At 44.0% G+C, this 17,996-nt stretch overlaps 2 protein-coding genes across 2 annotated transcripts in view; both read right to left on the reverse strand.

Moving 5' to 3' along the window:
* The window catches only part of VPS37B (VPS37B subunit of ESCRT-I), a 14,413-nt gene extending 14,137 nt beyond the window's left edge, over nucleotides 1–276 (reverse strand). The window contains exon 1 of the mRNA XM_042441894.1: nucleotides 103–276. Coding sequence (XP_042297828.1) covers nucleotides 103–207 — 105 coding nt within the window. The 5' untranslated portion in view covers nucleotides 208–276. The remainder of the gene's footprint in view (nucleotides 1–102) is intronic.
* Nucleotides 277–3,816: 3,540 nt separating this feature from the next.
* Nucleotides 3,817–16,947, reverse strand: ABCB9 (ATP binding cassette subfamily B member 9). Its single transcript, XM_042442137.1, has 11 exons — nucleotides 16,088–16,947; nucleotides 15,417–15,531; nucleotides 13,755–13,885; nucleotides 12,817–13,022; nucleotides 10,649–10,846; nucleotides 10,390–10,518; nucleotides 9,452–9,640; nucleotides 8,801–8,974; nucleotides 7,483–7,642; nucleotides 7,002–7,138; nucleotides 3,817–5,814 (listed from the first exon to the last, which is right to left on the reverse strand). The coding sequence occupies exons 1-11, from the start codon at nucleotides 16,704–16,706 to the stop codon at nucleotides 5,521–5,523; spliced, it is 2,352 nt and encodes a 783-aa protein (XP_042298071.1). The 5' UTR covers nucleotides 16,707–16,947; the 3' UTR covers nucleotides 3,817–5,520.
* Nucleotides 16,948–17,996: the final 1,049 nt, after the last annotated feature.

Raw genomic sequence — 17,996 nt, forward strand, 5'->3', positions numbered from 1 at the left:
TTGAGCCTTGAAAAGAGTCCAAGTGGGTTAAGTCTCCCGTGTGGAGGCAGCCTTAGCTCGCAACCCACGAGGAACAATAGGAGCGAAGGGGGAGAGCCTTACCTCCTCCAACTCGAGGGCCATGTTCTGGAGCTGCTCCTCGTCGTCGAGCAGCTCGTGGAGCTGGTGAAGGCTGAGGCCTTGGAGCCGCCTCGCGTCCACCGCCATGGCGGGCAGAAAGCTCCCCTCAGCGAAGGCTCCCCTCAGCGAAGGCGCGCTGGCTCCGCTCTGCGCCGGAAGTACCAGGTAGCGGAGGGAGGGAGAGCGAAGAGGGAACAGCCCCCTGCCCCTCCCACCGACCAGCTGCCCCCGCCCCCTTCACCGCCTCCCTCCGCGAGGGGAAAGGGGCGGGGCTTGCGCCCGAATGAGGCGCCGAGCGGGAAAAAGCGCGGGAAGAAGACCCTCCCCTCTCTTCCCTCAGAGTGCACCAACAATAAGCCACTTGGAGGCTCCTTCGACTGCCCTGGCTCGGGGCGAGGGAGTTGTAGTTTGCCCTAGAACCAGAGCTCCCTCTGACAGAGAAGGATAAATGTCTCACACACTGCAAATCTCATAATTCCATACCACTTCAGCCTAAGAGCTCTCTGACAGTTGGGGGTGATGGGAGTTGTAGTCCCAAGCTCAGTCGCTGCACTCGCTAAGGGCGCCACCCCTTTCCCTGTTGTCCTGGGGCGCCCCCTGGCGGAGGCTCCCCTTCCTCCCACTCTCTCTCTCAGGTGCCCTCCTGTGGCTTCATCGCCAAAGAGCACCAGGCTAAGATCTTAGCCGGTCTTGGAGGACACTTCCCATCATCCTCACAAGGCACAGCATGTGGGAGGGGGCACTTCCCATAATCCCCAGACCATGCAGAGGTTGGGGGAGGTCTCTCTGCAGCCTGTCTGTGCCCTTGGCCCCCTCAAGCCCCTTTCTGGAAATTCCCAGAGTGCTTGAGCCCTCCAGGGCAATGGCCATGTGAGTTGGGGGTGATGGGAATTATAGTCTGAGGACTTTCGCTGGCTTTGTGTGTGTGTGTGTGTGTGTGTGTGTATATATACAACACAACAGCCAAGTCATAAAACCCACACCCTCTGCCTCTGCTCAGCCCCCCTTCCCTTCATCAAGAAGGGGATGAAGAAGAACTTGGGGGAGTCGAAGGGGAAGCGTTCTGCGTTCTGCGTAGGGAAGGAGGCTGGCCTCTCTCTCTCTGTGCCTCTCCTTCCCTGCTGCACCTTCTTCAGAGGAGCCTGGCCAGCGAGCGACGGATGGACGGAGAGGGGCTCCAGATGACCAGCTTCCAGGGCGTCTCTTGAAAACCGAGCGGGGACATTCCCTAAGCCCCAAAACCGTGCAAATCCCGGCTAAAAGGGGGACATGGCAACCCTATCCCCAGGCTGTCAGTGCGCAGCACAGGGCAACTGTGGGAACCATTCCCATCTCTTACTCAGACTGAGTTGAGTCTGCCTTGCACCTGGCTCCCGCCTTTTCTAGGAACGCTCTTGCTTTAGGCCAAAAGTCTTCTCCTTCATTGCCAAAATGTGGTTGAGTTTGTAGTAAAACGGCCGCATGGCATGAATGCGGCCTAAGAGCCCTTCCTTGCTAGCTAGGGCTGACATGGAATCGTTCTTTTCTTCTTGGGCAAGTCCAGCAACTGCAGCGCAAACCAAAGTGACACGATGGTCCTCTTCCTGGCTTCAGTGTGTCATGCCATGCAACATTTGAAAGGAACATTTAAATCTATATTGGAACGGGATTATTAACATACAGTGGGCCCTTGTTATTTGCTGTGGATACCCAAATCCATGGATGATCGAGTCCCATGAAATACAACGGCACAATCAAATGGTGTCCCTTATCTAAAATGGCAACAGCAAGGCATGTGACTGGAAATGCATCCATCATTTAAGGATGAAGCACACACACATCCCTGCGCCGAGATGATGAGTTTAGTCAGATATCTCAACCTCTTTCCAAGCCGCAGCTTGGACAAAAACGCAGAGGACAAAGCTTTGGGTAGAGCTATTGAAAGAGACAAGGTGTGGCTTCTGGTTTCGCTGGAGTTCATTGCTGTAGAGGCAGAACATGAGCGTTCGCATGCAGATATGTCAACAATTGCACAGTTGATCATTTTCAGACAGGATTTCCTGGTTACGTCATTAAATAGGTCAGCCTTGGATTTCATTTTTAAAAAGGAGAAAAAACCACCTGGCGAAATGTTCCCATAAACAAAAACAAAGAAATTACCTATATAATTCAATTACATAAACAGAAACTGCAAGGGGGGGGGGAGTTAAAGCTACTATTACCATAGAATCCTAGAGTTGGAAGAGACCCTAAGGACCATCCAGTCCAACCCCATTCTGCCATGCAGGAACTCTCAATCAAAGCATCCCAATTGACAGATGGTCATCCAGCATCTGCTTAAAGACCTCCAAGGAGGGAGACTCCACCACAATCTCAGAGGGAATGTTTTCCACTGTCGAACAGCCCTTACTGTCAGGAAGGTCCTCCTAATGTTGAGGTGGAATCTCTTTTCCTACAGTTAGAGTTCATTGCTTTGGGTCCTGTTCTCTGGAGCAGCAGAAAACAAGCTTTCTCCCTTCTCAATATGGCATCCCTTCAAATAGTTAAACAGGGCTATCATATCACCTGTTAACCTTCTCTTCTCCAGGCTAAACATCCCCAGCTCCCTAAGTTGTTTCTCATAGGACATGGTTTCCAGACCCTTCACCATTTTAGTTACTCTCCTTTGGATACGCTCCAACTTCTCAACATCCCTTTTGAATTGTGGCGCCCAGAACTGGACACAATATTCCAAAGCAGAATAAAGTGGCACTATTATTTCCCTTGATCCAGACACGATACTTCTATTGATGGAGCCTAGAATCGCATTGGCCTTTTGAGCTGCCACATTGCACTGTTGACACATTGTTTAACTTGTGGTCTACTAGGACTCCCAGATCCCTTTCACATGTAATCTTATTAAGCCAGGTGTCCTCCATCCTATATCTATGCATTTCATTTTTTCACCCTAAGTGCAGTACCTTCCATTTCTCCCTGTTGAAATTCCTTTTCTTAGCTTTCTAATCTATTCACACATTTCTAAAAAATAAACCAAAGTGGGCACACTGTTAAGCAATGTCTGTAGCAGTGCGGTATGAACCCTTTTGTCACCCACTCCTCCCCTGAATTTTGAAGCCGTGTTTAACCCCCATAGCAGAGGAGAATACTATTATATACCACACACTCAACCTTGTATCCATACAAGGTTAACTCTCAGCCTGTGTGTTGGGTGTATCTATGAGTCACCTTCACAACAGTCTTATTTGTACTGGAAAAAAATCAGAGGGAATATAATTTGCAAGTCTAATATCTGGAACTGTTTAATCCTCCCCTGAGGTAGTTGGTTGTTAAATTCACACAGCTTGTCCAAGTCCCCCTACACTTTATTTGCATTCTGTCTAGTAAAAATAGCTACTATGCAAATACGTTTCTGCTGTTACTCGTACAAAATACCGAATTCCTCAAGCTCTGTGTAAGCTTATGAATGTAACTTCAATTTCGGGCCAGCTGCACTGGGATTTCCTGCATAGCAGGGGGTTGGACTGGATGGCCCTTGTGGTCTCTTCCAACTCTATGATTCTATGATTCTAGGTCCAAATCAAACCGATCCTGTCAAGAAAGAACCAAGTACTCGTAAAGATTTCCAATATTAAAAACCAGAGTATCAGAGGTAGTCTTTTTTTTATTTGTAAAATATTGCCAAAATATTCTAGGTTCTTTTTAAATATTGCAAACAACAACAAAAATCTGCCCCAAAACACAGCAGCATCAAAGTAACAGAAAGGAATTAAAATGAACTAAAATGCTTGAGGTCAGTTAACAACTGAGTGCAACTGGAGAGACCAGAAAGAGAGGATAACCAAAGGAGTTTTTAAAACCGATCAATCCTCCGTTCAGATCAGAGATTTTTGCTCTCTGCGTTGCTACTTTTAACATCTGGCTGACATGAATCCCTCCAAATAATTTATGGAACTATAAAAAGACTGCGTCAAATGAGGCAATGCAAAGTGGAGCTAGAGTTGAGCATTTGCTTCTCTCTGTTTCACTACAATCAACGCAACGAACAATAAGATGATCAGAAGAATTCAGACAACTGAAGTCCTTAGAAAAAGCCCCAAAATGGCTCCCAGCTCTTTCCAAAGATTTGGAAGTGGGAGCAGAAGCCACTCTTTGGACAAGATTTTGATGGGATTCCCCACTCGCTTGCCAACTTGGGCACAAGCCAATGAGGAAACCTCTTGCGCAAACTTCACTGCAAGAAATGTGAGCCGAGAAAAGATCTTGTGCTGGGTTATTGCACAACTTCGACTTCTTGAATAAGTCTCCTATAGAAAATGTTCCCAATACAGCCTAGTTGGTTTGTTTTCATTCAATCATGTCTGGCTTTAGGCATTAAAACCGAGTTAAGAACTCTGAGGGTTTTTGCACAATTGCCTTGAAAATAGGATTGTTTTGTTTACTCTGAATATGACTGCCCAACTGACACTGTGAAACAGTTAGTACAACAGAAGTGTAAGCTACTGACGTTGCCATTAAAAGTTGTGTCTCCTTTAAAAGTGCCCATCTCCAAAATGAAAAGTTAGCTAAGGTACTTGTCAGAAGAAGGATCTCTTTCAGGTAACTGCCGCTGGCCAAGGATGCACTTCACTAGTTATCTCCCAGCTAGGCCTTCTTATGGTTGAACGTTCTGCTGCAGTGTGACTTAGGAGGACTGAACACAAAAGGAATACTTATTCTTCTTGCCCAATTTAAATAGCTTTAAAAGCTGCTGGCTTCAAAAAAGCCTCATGCACATTCAGTATGTGAATGACCCATCGAATCAAGCTGCATACTTCAAAACAGAGGTATCCGAACCACCAGCCATTTTTGCAAAATTCTGAATATTAAGGTGGTTAAAAGTTTGAGCCAAGCACCCCACAGAAAGTACACGCCGATAAGTGCATAGTACTTATAGGTCCAACTCAACTTTCTTGGAAGTAGAAAGAATGTCTATAGGCACTGAAGTGATCCCAAAAAGCAACTGTTGGCTTAGGGCCCAACTCTAAGCCAGGGTTTCTTTACCAGCCCACACAGGCACCCTCAGAGATCCTTCACAAGTCATTGCTCTTCCCATATAATGCATGCACCTAATATCACACCCGTTTATAAGTAAGGACATATTCTGCATGCGTATCAGTGGGAGAAGAGAAAACATGGGTTCCTGAAATTGTTGGCCCCCTCTTCTCTTTCTGATCAGCAGGACACTGCCTACTGGAAGTAGTGTGCACTGGACACCTACTGCTTAGTATTGTAAACAGACATCAGGCAGAAAACAATAGTGAAGCTGCGCCAAAGAAGATAACTCCTCCAGTGAGAATTTAACAGGGCTCCTTACTGTTTTCACCTATACATCCGACAACCCAACTGTCTAGTTTGGAAGTATTAAGTCCAGCATGTGCAATCTTACACCCGGAACTCCTCAGACAGTCCCATCTTTGGAGAATCTTTCCTGATGCCAGCCAAGCTACCATCCAGCTGATAGCCATCGCCCGTGCCAGTTTCATGACCCAGGATCTGCCTTTGCACTAGCTTGGAATAAAGGCCGCCTTCTTCCATGAGCTGCTTGTGTGTCCCTTGCTGTACCACACGGCCCTTGTCGAGAACAATGATATTGTGTGCTTTCTCCACAGTGCTCAGCCTGTGGGCTATAACAAGCACTGTGTGACTCTGGACATCGCCATAAATGGCCCTCTGAATCTGCCAAGAGGAAGAGATATTTAAAGCAATTAAAAGAAATCCACAATAAATACTGTGCTAATGTCTTCATTCACATTTCCTGCCAGACCCATCTCAGAGGCTTACAACAGGCAAGAGGAAATGAAAATAAAGTCACACTATTCCATAACTGCTCCCCCACAATACATACAGTTGCCTAGTGCCAATCTGAAAAACATTAACTACCATTATATACAATGGCATAGTTAAATGGTGTCCCTTATATAAAATGGCAAAATCAAGGTTTGCTTTTTGTATGTGTGTGTGTGTGTGTGTGTATATATATGTATATATGTGTATGTATGTGTGTGTGTATATCTATCTATCTATCTATCTATCTATCTATCTATCTATCTATCTATCTATCTATCTATCTATCTATCTATATTTATTTCAAGCTGTGGATGGTGGAGTCCATAGATGCAAAATCTATGGATACAGAAGGCCAACTGTAATAGCTTCCAGGTGACAAAGCAGGGAAGCCGGTGTACAACAATAAGTTTTTAAGTATGGTTTCTCAAGTACACATCAATATGCACCCCCATGTCTTCCTATGTTCATTTTTCATTTGCATTTGTTCAGCAGTTGGATTGCTCAGGTCCGATGTTTGCTTCTTGACCTCTCCCCTTCTCTGAATAAGGGCTGTTTCTCCGTAGTAGAGGACCACTTTTCTATACAGAAAATCTCAGGAGGAGATTGGATATCTACTGCCCATGAGATGAAATAGTACAAAGTGCAGGTGGGCCCATGTTCTGACTCAGTTTGGATTTACAGCTCCCAGGATCTCTCAACCAGCACAGGGAGTTGGTAGCCTGCTTGGGGGAATTTTGGAGCGGCAGCACAAAAAAAAGGAATTTTTCCAAGCTGTAGTATAAAAGTATACATGCAAGAACTTCCATTCCCCCCACCCATATAATGGGAATATGGACTGGAGCTCAAGAGAAAAGCTCCTTGCAGGAACTCTAGGCTCAGTCCCTGGCATTTCTAATTAAAAAGAACTAATCAGGTGAAAAGGCTGGGAACAATCCTGCTTGAGAGTCTGGAGAGCAGTTGCAAGAGAATCCTTAGTTCTATGCACCCACCACAATATTGAGAATTCCTTCCATCCTTATCATTGGCACCCAGATCCTAATTCTGAACAAGAATACATCTCAAACATTTCTTCTCACCGCGTGTTCACTCTCTGCATCCAGTGCGCTTGTGGCTTCATCAAGTATTAGGATCGGTGGGTTTCTTATTAAAGCTCTTGCTATTGCCACTCTCTGCTTCTGGCCACCAGAAAGTTGGGTTCCCTTTTCACCAGCTTCTGTTGAATTGAAGGAAGGGGAAGAAACAAAGAGCATGAAATCTAGTATAGCATACAGGGTAGGAGATAAGAAAGGCCACGTTAAAATTCACGGTATTAATGTGAGGAATTTAGTAGGAAAGTCTTAAATCAGCCATTTTCAATCATCCTCAGTTTGTTCCCATCAATAATCTGCGCTATGATGATAAAACAATTTGGGTTGTGGAAAAGAAACAAGCAAGAAGAAGAATTTGTAAGCAGACAAGCCGATGTCTGTGCATCCAACTTCCTCTTCCACTTGTTAGGTATGAACCTGAGTTTGATCACTGATTTCTCATAGATATAAATATGCAGATTTCCAATACCTGTGTGGTAACCATCTTGCAATTCTGTAATAAACATGTGGGCGTTGGCCTTCTGGGCAGCCTGAACAACTGACTCATAAGGGACAGAGGCCAAGCCATAGGAAATGTTGTCAGCAATAGACCGGGCAAAGAGCACTGGCTCCTGGCTCACCAAAGAGATCTATAAAGAGAAGGGGGTAAAGAAGAAGAGTCACCATTTAAATAACTGGCTTACTATGGATTTTGCAAAAGACATTCACTCTTCAACAAAGTGAATTCCAGAAAGTAATTAATGTAGATACTGTGGGCCCTTGGTATCCACTGGGATTTGGTTCCTGCCGATACCAAAATCCATGGATGCTCAAGTCCCATTAAATCCAATGGCAAAGTAAAATGGTGTCCCTTATAAAAAAGGGGCAAAATGAAGATTTGCTTTTTGAAATTGATATATTTTTTATAATGTTTTCAAACTGTTTTATGGGTCACTTTTTGACTAAAATTTCCAGACTTATACAGGAGTATATACAGTACATGACTTCATGACCTTGCGTAATACATCCCTGATATGCCTCCTTTTCTACAAATGCATATTACATATCCTCCACTTGATTTTCTCACCCACCGTCTATGCAAAGGGATCTTGTAGCACCTTTGAGATTAACTGAAAGAAAGAAGCTTTTTTCTTTGAGTGAGGACCCGAACAGACAAACCAAATAAAGCAGCTTCGGGCCACTTCAGAGGTGTGCTGTTTAAATGGCGCACACACCCTAAGAGGCTGGAAGCCACGCCAAAGCCATGCTCTGGTCTAAAGTATCTTTATTTGGCCTGTCTGTTTGGGCCCTTAGTCTCAAAGGTGCTACAAGATCCCTTTGCATACTGATTTTTCAGACTAACACAGCTATATCTTTGAATTCTACTACCCCTGCAGTGTGGCACACTTACTAGCCAGTACTTATTTTGTCATTTCTGGATAACAGAACAAATCTCAGCAGATTCTTTGGACCTAAGCAGAATTCTGCAACTAAATGATGCAAATTTAGTGAGTCTGCACAATCTGTTTTATTTTGCACAATGTATGCAAGTTCTGCAAGCCCCAGAGAAAGTCATTAAAGTCTCTCCCCAGAAACTTTCAACTTCTGAGATTTCAGTTTGATAACACAGCAAACATTTACTAAAAATCATAAAGGCTAGAAACTTGTTTTGCTTTCTGTCCCTCTTCCTCCTCCCTCCTCTCTCTAAACAAAATATATTTTGGGGAGATGAATTCTACACTTCCATGGAACTGACACATCCATGCCTGAGGCCAGTTAGAAAGAGAATAAAGATTGATGGTTCATACCACTGAGTGCAGGTACTTGTGCTCATACATGTTAATAGGCTGCCCATCCAGCAAGACTTGCCCATCTTGGAGAGGGTAGAAGTTCTCCATGATGTTGACACAGGAGCTCTTCCCGCTGCCCGAGGGACCTACCAGTGCAGTCACTTTTCCAGGATGCAGAGTGAAGGAGACGTTCTATAAAACAAAAGGAGGTCCCCAAATCTTCAGAGGACAAATACATAATTATTAACCTACCACATTTCACAAGTTTCCCATGCCATCTGGTATGCTGGAGCCTTTGGTCCCCAATATATTTATCCAACACTTTTGATCTTCTTTCCCCTTTACCAAATCTTTAAGGCAGATGACAGAATGAGAAGCAAATGCTTGGCTCCAAATTCAGGTATGTATAAGAGAGCTGGCACAGGCAGATTTCTCAGCCATTGCTTCTCTTCCATGGCCTTTACACACACGCACACACACACACACACACTGCTGCACAGAGGAACAGAGGACCCTGCTAAATGGTGAAGGATGAATCCATTAAAATCTGATAGAGGCACCTTTGTGAATAGTATCCTTCAATCCACACAAGGCAGCTCCCAAATCCAATTATTTTCAGTCCCCTTTTGACACCAGGCACAATGAACTAGACAGTTGTGCGAAGTTTACCTGTAAGACCTGGGTTGCAGGTCGCGTGCGGTAAGCAAAGGTGACATTCCTGAACTCCACTTTGCCTTCCAGCTGGTTAGGGGCTAGGGTCCCATCATTCACCATAGTTGGCTTCCGGTCTATGAACTCAAATACTTTCTCAGCAGCGCCAACACCTTGCATCAGCCCACTATAGACTGAACCAATTGACTGAAAGAGAAAGAAGGGATAGGTTAGGATTGCTCGCTTAAATGATTTAAAAGAGGGTTTAGACAAAATTGCAAACTAAAAATCTGTCAGTAGCTACTATCCTGAAGGCTATTGGAAACCTCTGTACTTCCATCGTATAGAGCAGCATAAGGAAGACAACCAGGAATACATCAATGTCTTCATGCCCTGCTTGAGGAGTTGTTTCCTGTAAAGTTGTTCTTTTATTCTTAATTTAGTTGTAAATTGCTTTGCATATTGCTTTTAATCTGAAAATTCCACAGGGAGAGCTATACTACTGTGTTGCAGCAAATAACAACAACAACAACAATTTTGTGGCACTTTAGATACTGATAGATTCATGGGACAGAGCCCTCTTCAGCAGATCTGGATACAGTCTGAGAGTACACTTTGTGCATTTAAGGAAGTGGGTTCTAGTCTATGAACTTTTATGCCATAATAAAATCTGTTTACTGTCAAGCTTCCATAAAACTGTTGTTTCAAAAGAAAAGTGACTAATAACTTTAGAGACATATAACTAAATTCCTGAGAATTGGAAACAGACCCATGTTAGACTTTTTAAGTCAGGTCACTCCTAGATGTTGATTCTTCAGTTATTTTCAAAAACCCACAAAACAAAGTTCCTAGAAAAAAATGACAGAGGGTCCAACAAGAAATAACCTCAGTTTAGATCAGATACTGTAGTTTCTCTTGGAGCAAAATGCAGAAGCTTTTAGATAGCTGGCACTTACCTCCATGCAGTCTCCCAGGACAAATTCATAAATAATGAAGGATATCAGGTTCCCACTGGTCATTTGGTCAGAGATCACAAGGTGCCCTCCGTAGTACAAGATGCTGACTTGAACGATAAGGAGTGTTAGCTAAAAACAAGCACAAACACCCAGACTTATAATCCAGATGGAACACCCATTCCTTTATGATTTCTCATAGTTCGTCACTGTCTTTGCTGTATAGACAAGCACAAAGGGGGAAGGGGAAATATTAACCTACCCCATTGGACCACACATAGTAGGTGTAAGCTATGGCTTCCTTTTTGTTGAGCTTGTAGACTTGTTGTAGTTTGTCCGAATAGACATTTGCCTCCACCTCTTCATTGGCAAAGCTGCGGACAGTCTTCATGGCTGAGATGGTTTCCTCAGCAGTGTTGTTTGCTTTCGCCAAAGCATTCTGGACCTCTTTGGAGAGTTTCTAAAGAGGGGTAGGTGGGTGGGAAGGAGAGGACGAGGTCAATCCAATAGCCCCATGTCCGTAGTTCAGAAACATTACAATAGCAGAGTTTGAGAACCATGTACAGTATTAGCCCCATATTGTAATTAGAATGGATAAATTTTAGAAGTTCAAACAATTATCTGAAGAGGTTAGATTTTCAAAGGAATACCAGGAAGGATTATACATTCAATCTGCAACTGATGCCCCCCAGAATAAACCTGACTCTTTCAGGAACACCATCTGGTCCAACAAGATGGAGAGGCTAGCTTGACAGGGAGCTGACCTAGGTCACAACAAAAAGTCAGAGTGCATCCGTAGATGGTTTGTTAGATTCAAGGTTTAACTGACTGCAGAATGGCAGAGCATGGGAGAAACAGAGCGAGTGCACTTCCACTAAGTCCCACTCTCAATAGAATTAATATGGTGACAAGAGAAACAAAAAACTGCAGCTGGCCAAAGGCCAGGTATCCAGTGACTCAACTTGTACAGAGCTGTTCTGTGTTCAGTGCTACAAGGATGGCCCCTCGCCTCTGCAGTGTGACAGAGCCAGAGGAGCATGAAGGACATGGCAGAACAGGAAATGCACATTTGCCAATTTAAGCACTCCATCCAGCAGCTGATGAGGCATTTGCCCTGCTGCAAAGACTTATGCAAAGGTGTATGATGTCAGCCGGGCTCCAAACAGTGAAGGATTAGACAGGTGTGCAAGTGTCCCATCTGGCATTAAAGTCAGGGAAGGAGAGACAGAAAATGCATGGCCTGGGCAAGAGTTAAATAAATAATAAATAAAATTTTTATTTGTACCCCGCCCTTCCAAAAGATCAGGGCGGCTAACAAAATGCACCAAAGTGCAACAACATACAGGTTAAAAGCACATATATAAACAACAATCCTAAAAACAATAAAAAACAACCCCTTAGCCCAACCTCACGGCCACGAGAGAGGAGGGAGGCCCACAGGATATTTAGTCGGGGAATGCCTGATTAAATAGGAAGGTTTTGAGACACCCAAGACCTTTAGCTATTAAGCCCTTCATTTCAAGAGAAGCACAGAGTCAGCACAACAACATATTAACAAACATGCATACTTCAGAGTACCCTTGGTTTGGTCAGGAAAGAGAGATTTACATACATAATCTTAAAATTATAGCTGTCATTGTGCCCCCCCCACCCACCCAGAAACAGAGTCCCTAGGATTTCCTCTCTAGAGATAGTTCCTATTTTCTTTAAGCAATCTGAGATGCTAAGACAATCCACAGTTGCCTAAAGTGCTTTCCCACCTTCTTTGACAAGCAAGATCATAATTCTCACAGTGAGCTGGACTACCGCACTGACAAAGCAACTTTCAAAAAAGAAAAAAAATTGTTAACAAAGCCAAACCCCTCCTCACAGCTTCTCTGCAGCCAGTGCAAATCATCCCATCTCCAGAGAAGGGATGCTTAAAGAAAAGCCACTTTTTCTGGACATCACACTTCTTGCTGCTCTTCTTTCTGAACAATGCACAGCTCCTTTTACCGCTGATAATGGACAACACCAGAAACAAGCTGGATGGCCTTTCAATACAGCATAAACACTGCATGAGCTGTATTATATTATATACCATTAACTTTGAGAATTCAGAAAAGAAAAAGAACTCAAGGAAAAAACCCCGCCATGGCTGGAGAAAACAAGGCAGCTGTTGGAAACTACCCATTATAGTCTTAGCCAAGAGGCAGAAGGAACTTTGCATTTGGAAGTCAAGTTCCTAGCAGCAAGTTCCAGCCATGAGTTATGAAAGGAGGATTGTGCGAATGGGTGGGGGAATGAATCAGTTTCAAATGCCCCCTATAACTGTACCCAGGGTTGATTTTCTTAGAGAAAAAGACAGTTAAGGTCAAATTTAGTCCAGCAGTTGCTTTCACAACATAGAGGGGGACAGGAAGATCAGGCTTGTAAGCTATAGATACTAACCTTGTAGTATTTCCCATAAAGATCTGACATGAGCATGATTATGGGAAAACCCATGAAGGTAACCAGGGAGAGTTTCCAGGAGAGGCTGAACATGAAGACAATGACCCCTGTAGCTTTGACCATGTTGCGCAGGAAAATGTTGATGTTCTGAGAGACTAGATCACTCACGATTGTGGTGTCTGATGTCAGGCGGGAAATAATGTCACCTGTAAAAATGTGGTGGTGGGGGAAACAGAGGCAACGTCCAGCAGATTAAGACATCAGCAGTAGAACCATGCAAATAACAAGACCCTTGTGATGGTGCAGTAAACCTCTATGGCTTGTGCTTGCTCTTCTGAGATTACTACCAACATTTCATTTTCCATTTCCCAACAGATGGCCATCCAGCCTCTGTGTAAAGACCTCCAAGGAAGGAGACTCCATCACTCTCCATTGAGAGAGTGCGTTCCACTGTCGAACAGCCCTTATTGTCAGGAAGTTCCTCCTAATGTCGAGGTGGAATATCTTTTCCTGTACCTTGCATCCATTGTCCCATTGTGTCCTATTCTCTGGAACAGCAGAAAACAAGCTTGCTCCCTCCTCAATATGACATCCCTTCAAATATTTAAACAGGGCTATCATATCACCTCTTAACCTTCTCTTCTCCAGGATAAACATCCCCAGCTCCTTCATAGGGCATGGTTTCCAGACCCTTCACCATTTTAGTCCCCCTCCTTTGGACACATTAAAGTTTCTCAACACCCTTTTTGAATTGTGGTGCCCAGAACTGGACACAGTATTCCAGGTGTAGTCTTGGCAACACTCATTTTGGGTCAAGCAGCCTGAAAAGAAGACGCTCCAAACATTTGGAGAGCCAAAGGTTGAGAACCAGTATGCTATAGTTGACTTTGCAGTTGATAACAATGAAAAACTCTCACAAGACAGACAGAGGGACCTACCAGTGAGATTTTCGTCAAAGAAACTCATTTCTTGGGAGACCAGCGATTGGAAGAGGCTGTTGCGGAGTCGGATATTGAGTCTAGCAAACACAAGGGTGAAGACGCCTCCCCGGATACCTGCGGCAAATGAGCTGATTGCAGATAAGAGACGTTATAGGACAGACAGACAGACAGACAGAGACACAAAACTACTCCTCCCAGCCCCTACCATGCAAAAGGAAGACAAGGTCAAGGTGGCAGTTTGAGGATGCAGCACCACCAGTTACTTAAGGATTTTCCAGTAAACAATGTTGTCGTCATTGTGTGCCTTTACGTTGTTTCTGAATTATGGCAACCCTATCATGGGGCTTTACTTGCAAGATTTGTTCAGGGGGAGTTTGCTATTTCCTTCCACTGAGGCTAAAAGAGTTGGACCAGCCCAGTGGGTTTCCATAGCCGAGTGGGGAAGATTCAATACATCAGCCTCCATTTGTGGTTTCTTAGCCTGCTGAAAATGATAAGTGTTTGGGGGTGCCTCAGGCTATATAGCAGGCCCCAAGATTTCTCATTTGACACCCTTGATTTACCGCAAGATGGCCCCAAAAGTATCATGGAGCCTGAACATTTGTGCAGAAAATGCACTGCTACAACCAGGTAGTGGTTTCTCTTGGAGAACAGGGCAGCCCTTGAAAAAGTTGAGGCTGGCCACTGACATTCAAGAAAGAGTGGAACGGTGCTGCCCATGGCTACATTCACATGAATTTAGTCTAACAAAAAACAAACCTTTATTTGTCATCTCATTTGAACTAAGCAAGATATATTTCAAATTCAATGCACGAGCTTTAACTCGTGAATTGTTTTTAACTAAATAATTTTTTTCTCCATCTCTCTTTCTCTCACACCCACATCAACTTGCATACAGACTGTAACTTGGGAACTTTGGCACCAAGTGAAAACCTGCATGCAATAACCATGATATCACATACAAAGCTCTTGTATTACCTCATATCAATTCAGGCACCATAACTTTCCTATGGAAGCTGTTCAAACATTCAGCTGAATGTCACTGAGTGACGTATGCATGGGTGAAACATATCCCAAGAGACAGAGAGAGATGAGTTAAAAATTTAGATGAAGCAAAGGGTTGAGCTCTTCTTCTAGAAAGGGTAATACACAACTCCCTGTACCAGAACTGTTTGTTCATGTGAATGTTACCAGACAAGGGCTTCCTTAGATGTCCAGGGTACCTTTCTACATCTCTACACCATAGAGAGGAAGATCAGTTGCTCTCTAGGAAGTAGAACAGAAGTGAATTCTATAAGAGTGTAATATGGCCTAACAAACAGGATACTCTCTGCAAGGAAAAACATAGGAGATGGGTTTCCCTTATCCAAGATCATAAGCAAAGTCTACACAAGTATTATCCTTCTGAATCACCACCCCATACACATATAATTATGATACATTAAAACGTGACAAGAAAGTTTTCCTTGGACTAAAGCAGCAGTGAGGAACCTTGGGCTATACAGATGTTCTGGATCATAGATGCCACAATCCCTTTCCATTAGCCTTGCTGGCTGGGGCCTCTGGGAGACAAAGACCAGGATGAAGGTTCTGTACCCTCAGGTGATGGGGTACTATGCTAGGGACAGTACAATACACCAAGTACTCTAAATAGGCTACCTTCCTATGGCTAGAAGGGCCATGATCATGACTGCAGTGGAAAATTGCTCCATGCTCTTCTGGATTACTATTCCATCAATAGCCCGGCCTGTGTAGTATGGAAGGAATGTCTCACCTGTGGGGGAGGCAAAGGTATGACAAGATGAATGTAAAGACAAGAATTTCCATTGCATCTTCAAACTTATTCAGTCCCAAGCTGCCCTCCTAAGCCCTGAGAACAGAGCATCTGGGAAATGAAACAAGTTATGCTTACTATATAAATAAGGCATGTGGAACCTGTGGGCTGTAGTTCCAATGATCTCTGGCCATTGGGTTGGTAAGAGATGGAGTTTTATAACACCTGGGACCCTATTCCTGGTGTAAATGGACCACTTCTGCTATCCTGATCAAGAATATAAACTTCAGCTTCAGTAGCATAGGCGATCTTAAAGAGAAGGATCTCCCTCTCTTTCTAACATCACTTTGAGCAAACATCACTTTGACAGCCTCCTAGCCAAGGGTTGACTCCAGCGTTGCCCTTACACCATTGCAATAAGCAACCTAAGGATATTCACAGGGCTGTTGTGAGGGCATAAGGCAATGGATGTCAAGCGTTTTGAACATTTAAAAAGTCCTACGCAAAAGTGTCAGCAGCAACGGCAGTAAATCATATATATAAATCAGTAACTCACCTAAAGCAGCAAGTATGAGGAAGAAGAAGGCCACTGCAAGGAAGTGAACATCTGGCTTGGTGTAAGACAACAGCTTGCAAATGGTGGCTGCTGATGCCTCTTCCTTCTTTTCCTGAGTACTAGGAAAACTGGGGTCAGCAATTTCCTCGGCCTCAGTCCTGGATTCAGAATTCACTCCCAAAGACTCCCTGGAGGGTCTCACAGAGGCCAACAGCAGCCACAAGAAGAACGTGGCTGCCAGGGATATATACGTCCAGGTGAACAAACTCCAAAACCAGGGGTTCTTGATAGTCTTCCTCACCTCTGAGTAGAGAAGTAGCTTGACAAGGGTGTAAATGCCCACCGCGAGGCAGACAAGTGTAATGAAGATCCGGGACCGTTTCAACCGCTTGGGGCCATAGTTTGTGTTTTTGGCGACTCCGATGCCAGCACCCAAGAGCAGACAACTCCTATACAGGCAGGCCCCCCAGATATCGAGCATGGAATCAAAGATATTAAAGTGCTTCAGGTCCTGAAGGATGCTGCCGTTCCCCCGGCTGCGTTCATAGAGTAGCGTGGTCACTGTCACATCTATTCCTGTAAAGGCTAAAGTGCCCGCCAGAGCTTTCCAGGCACGCATCTTCGGTTTGTCCCGGAGTGAGGTAGAAGTGGAGAAACACCAAGAGAACGGGAAGAGAAAGGACCGGACAGCCTCCTAGCCAAGGGTTGACTCCAACATGCCTGCCTGATGTTTCCTGCAAGAGGAAAAAAGAACATCAGAAAAACAGTGGAATCCTTAAGCACATAGGGCTATGGGAAGAATTCAAAGATATAACTGTGTTAGTCTGTAGTATCACTATGTACAGAGATCTTGTAGCACCTTTGAGACTAATTTAAAGAAAGAAGTTGGCAGCATGAGATTTCCTAGGCTTCAGTCTACTTCCTCAGATGCATTTGGAGATGAAGGCAAATGCATCTGAGGAAGCAGGCTGAAGTCTAGGAAAGCTCGTGCTGCCAACTTCTTTCTTTAGGCTGTGGGAAGGTATTTCTAAGCTGCCTACTGCGTCAGATCCAGTGGCGGAGGACACAATCCTGGAGTAAAATTCAACTCTCAGGCCAGCGGGAGTCAGTCTATATAATAGGGAGGGAGTGCTAACTCATCCTTTGCTTCAAGGAGGAAGATGGTCCCTGGACTATAGCATAATCTTGTCATTGCTCTTGGACTGTGTGCCAGAAACCAAAGAGGATTTGTTGTTCTGGAAGAGGATCCAGCAAATGACTGGCTCCATAGACAACACTTGTTCCACAAATATGACTGTTGAATAATAATAATAATAATTATTATTATTATTATTATTATTATTATTATTATTAATTTTATAGCGCTGTAAATGTACACAATATCCTGAGCCCCTTCTGACCAGAAATGACTCCAACTTAACAGTTGAAGCTGTATATTTTCAAAAGCCAGGGTGGGAAATGCTGGTCTAAATCCAAGCTAGCCTCCTCCTTTCACTCCCAGTTCTGTCTGACATCAGGCCATTTTGTTTTTCAAGACCATACTTCTGTTGTACATCAAACATTTTGTCCAAGTCTGCAACAACTCCAGTGTTTTCACTGAAACAAACCAAAGCCGGCTGGACTAGCTGAGGACAGCAGAATCCTGAAAGCCAACCCTGAGAGGACTCAGGCTACATCCGCACTGCAGAAATAATCCAGTTTGACACCACTTTAACTGCCATGGCTCAATGCTATGGAATTCTAGGAGTTGTAATTCTCTGAGGCATTCGGTCATCTCATATTATATTATATTATATTAATCAAGGATTATTTTGATGTAAGAGAAAACTAAATATAATACAGAAAATATGGTGATTACAATGTCAGGAAGTTAGTTAGATGTCTGTTAGTATTTCTGTATGTCTAGTAT

The sequence above is a fragment of the Sceloporus undulatus genome, chromosome 10 (assembly GCF_019175285.1).
Source record: "Sceloporus undulatus isolate JIND9_A2432 ecotype Alabama chromosome 10, SceUnd_v1.1, whole genome shotgun sequence".
NCBI lineage: Eukaryota > Metazoa > Chordata > Lepidosauria > Squamata > Phrynosomatidae > Sceloporus > Sceloporus undulatus.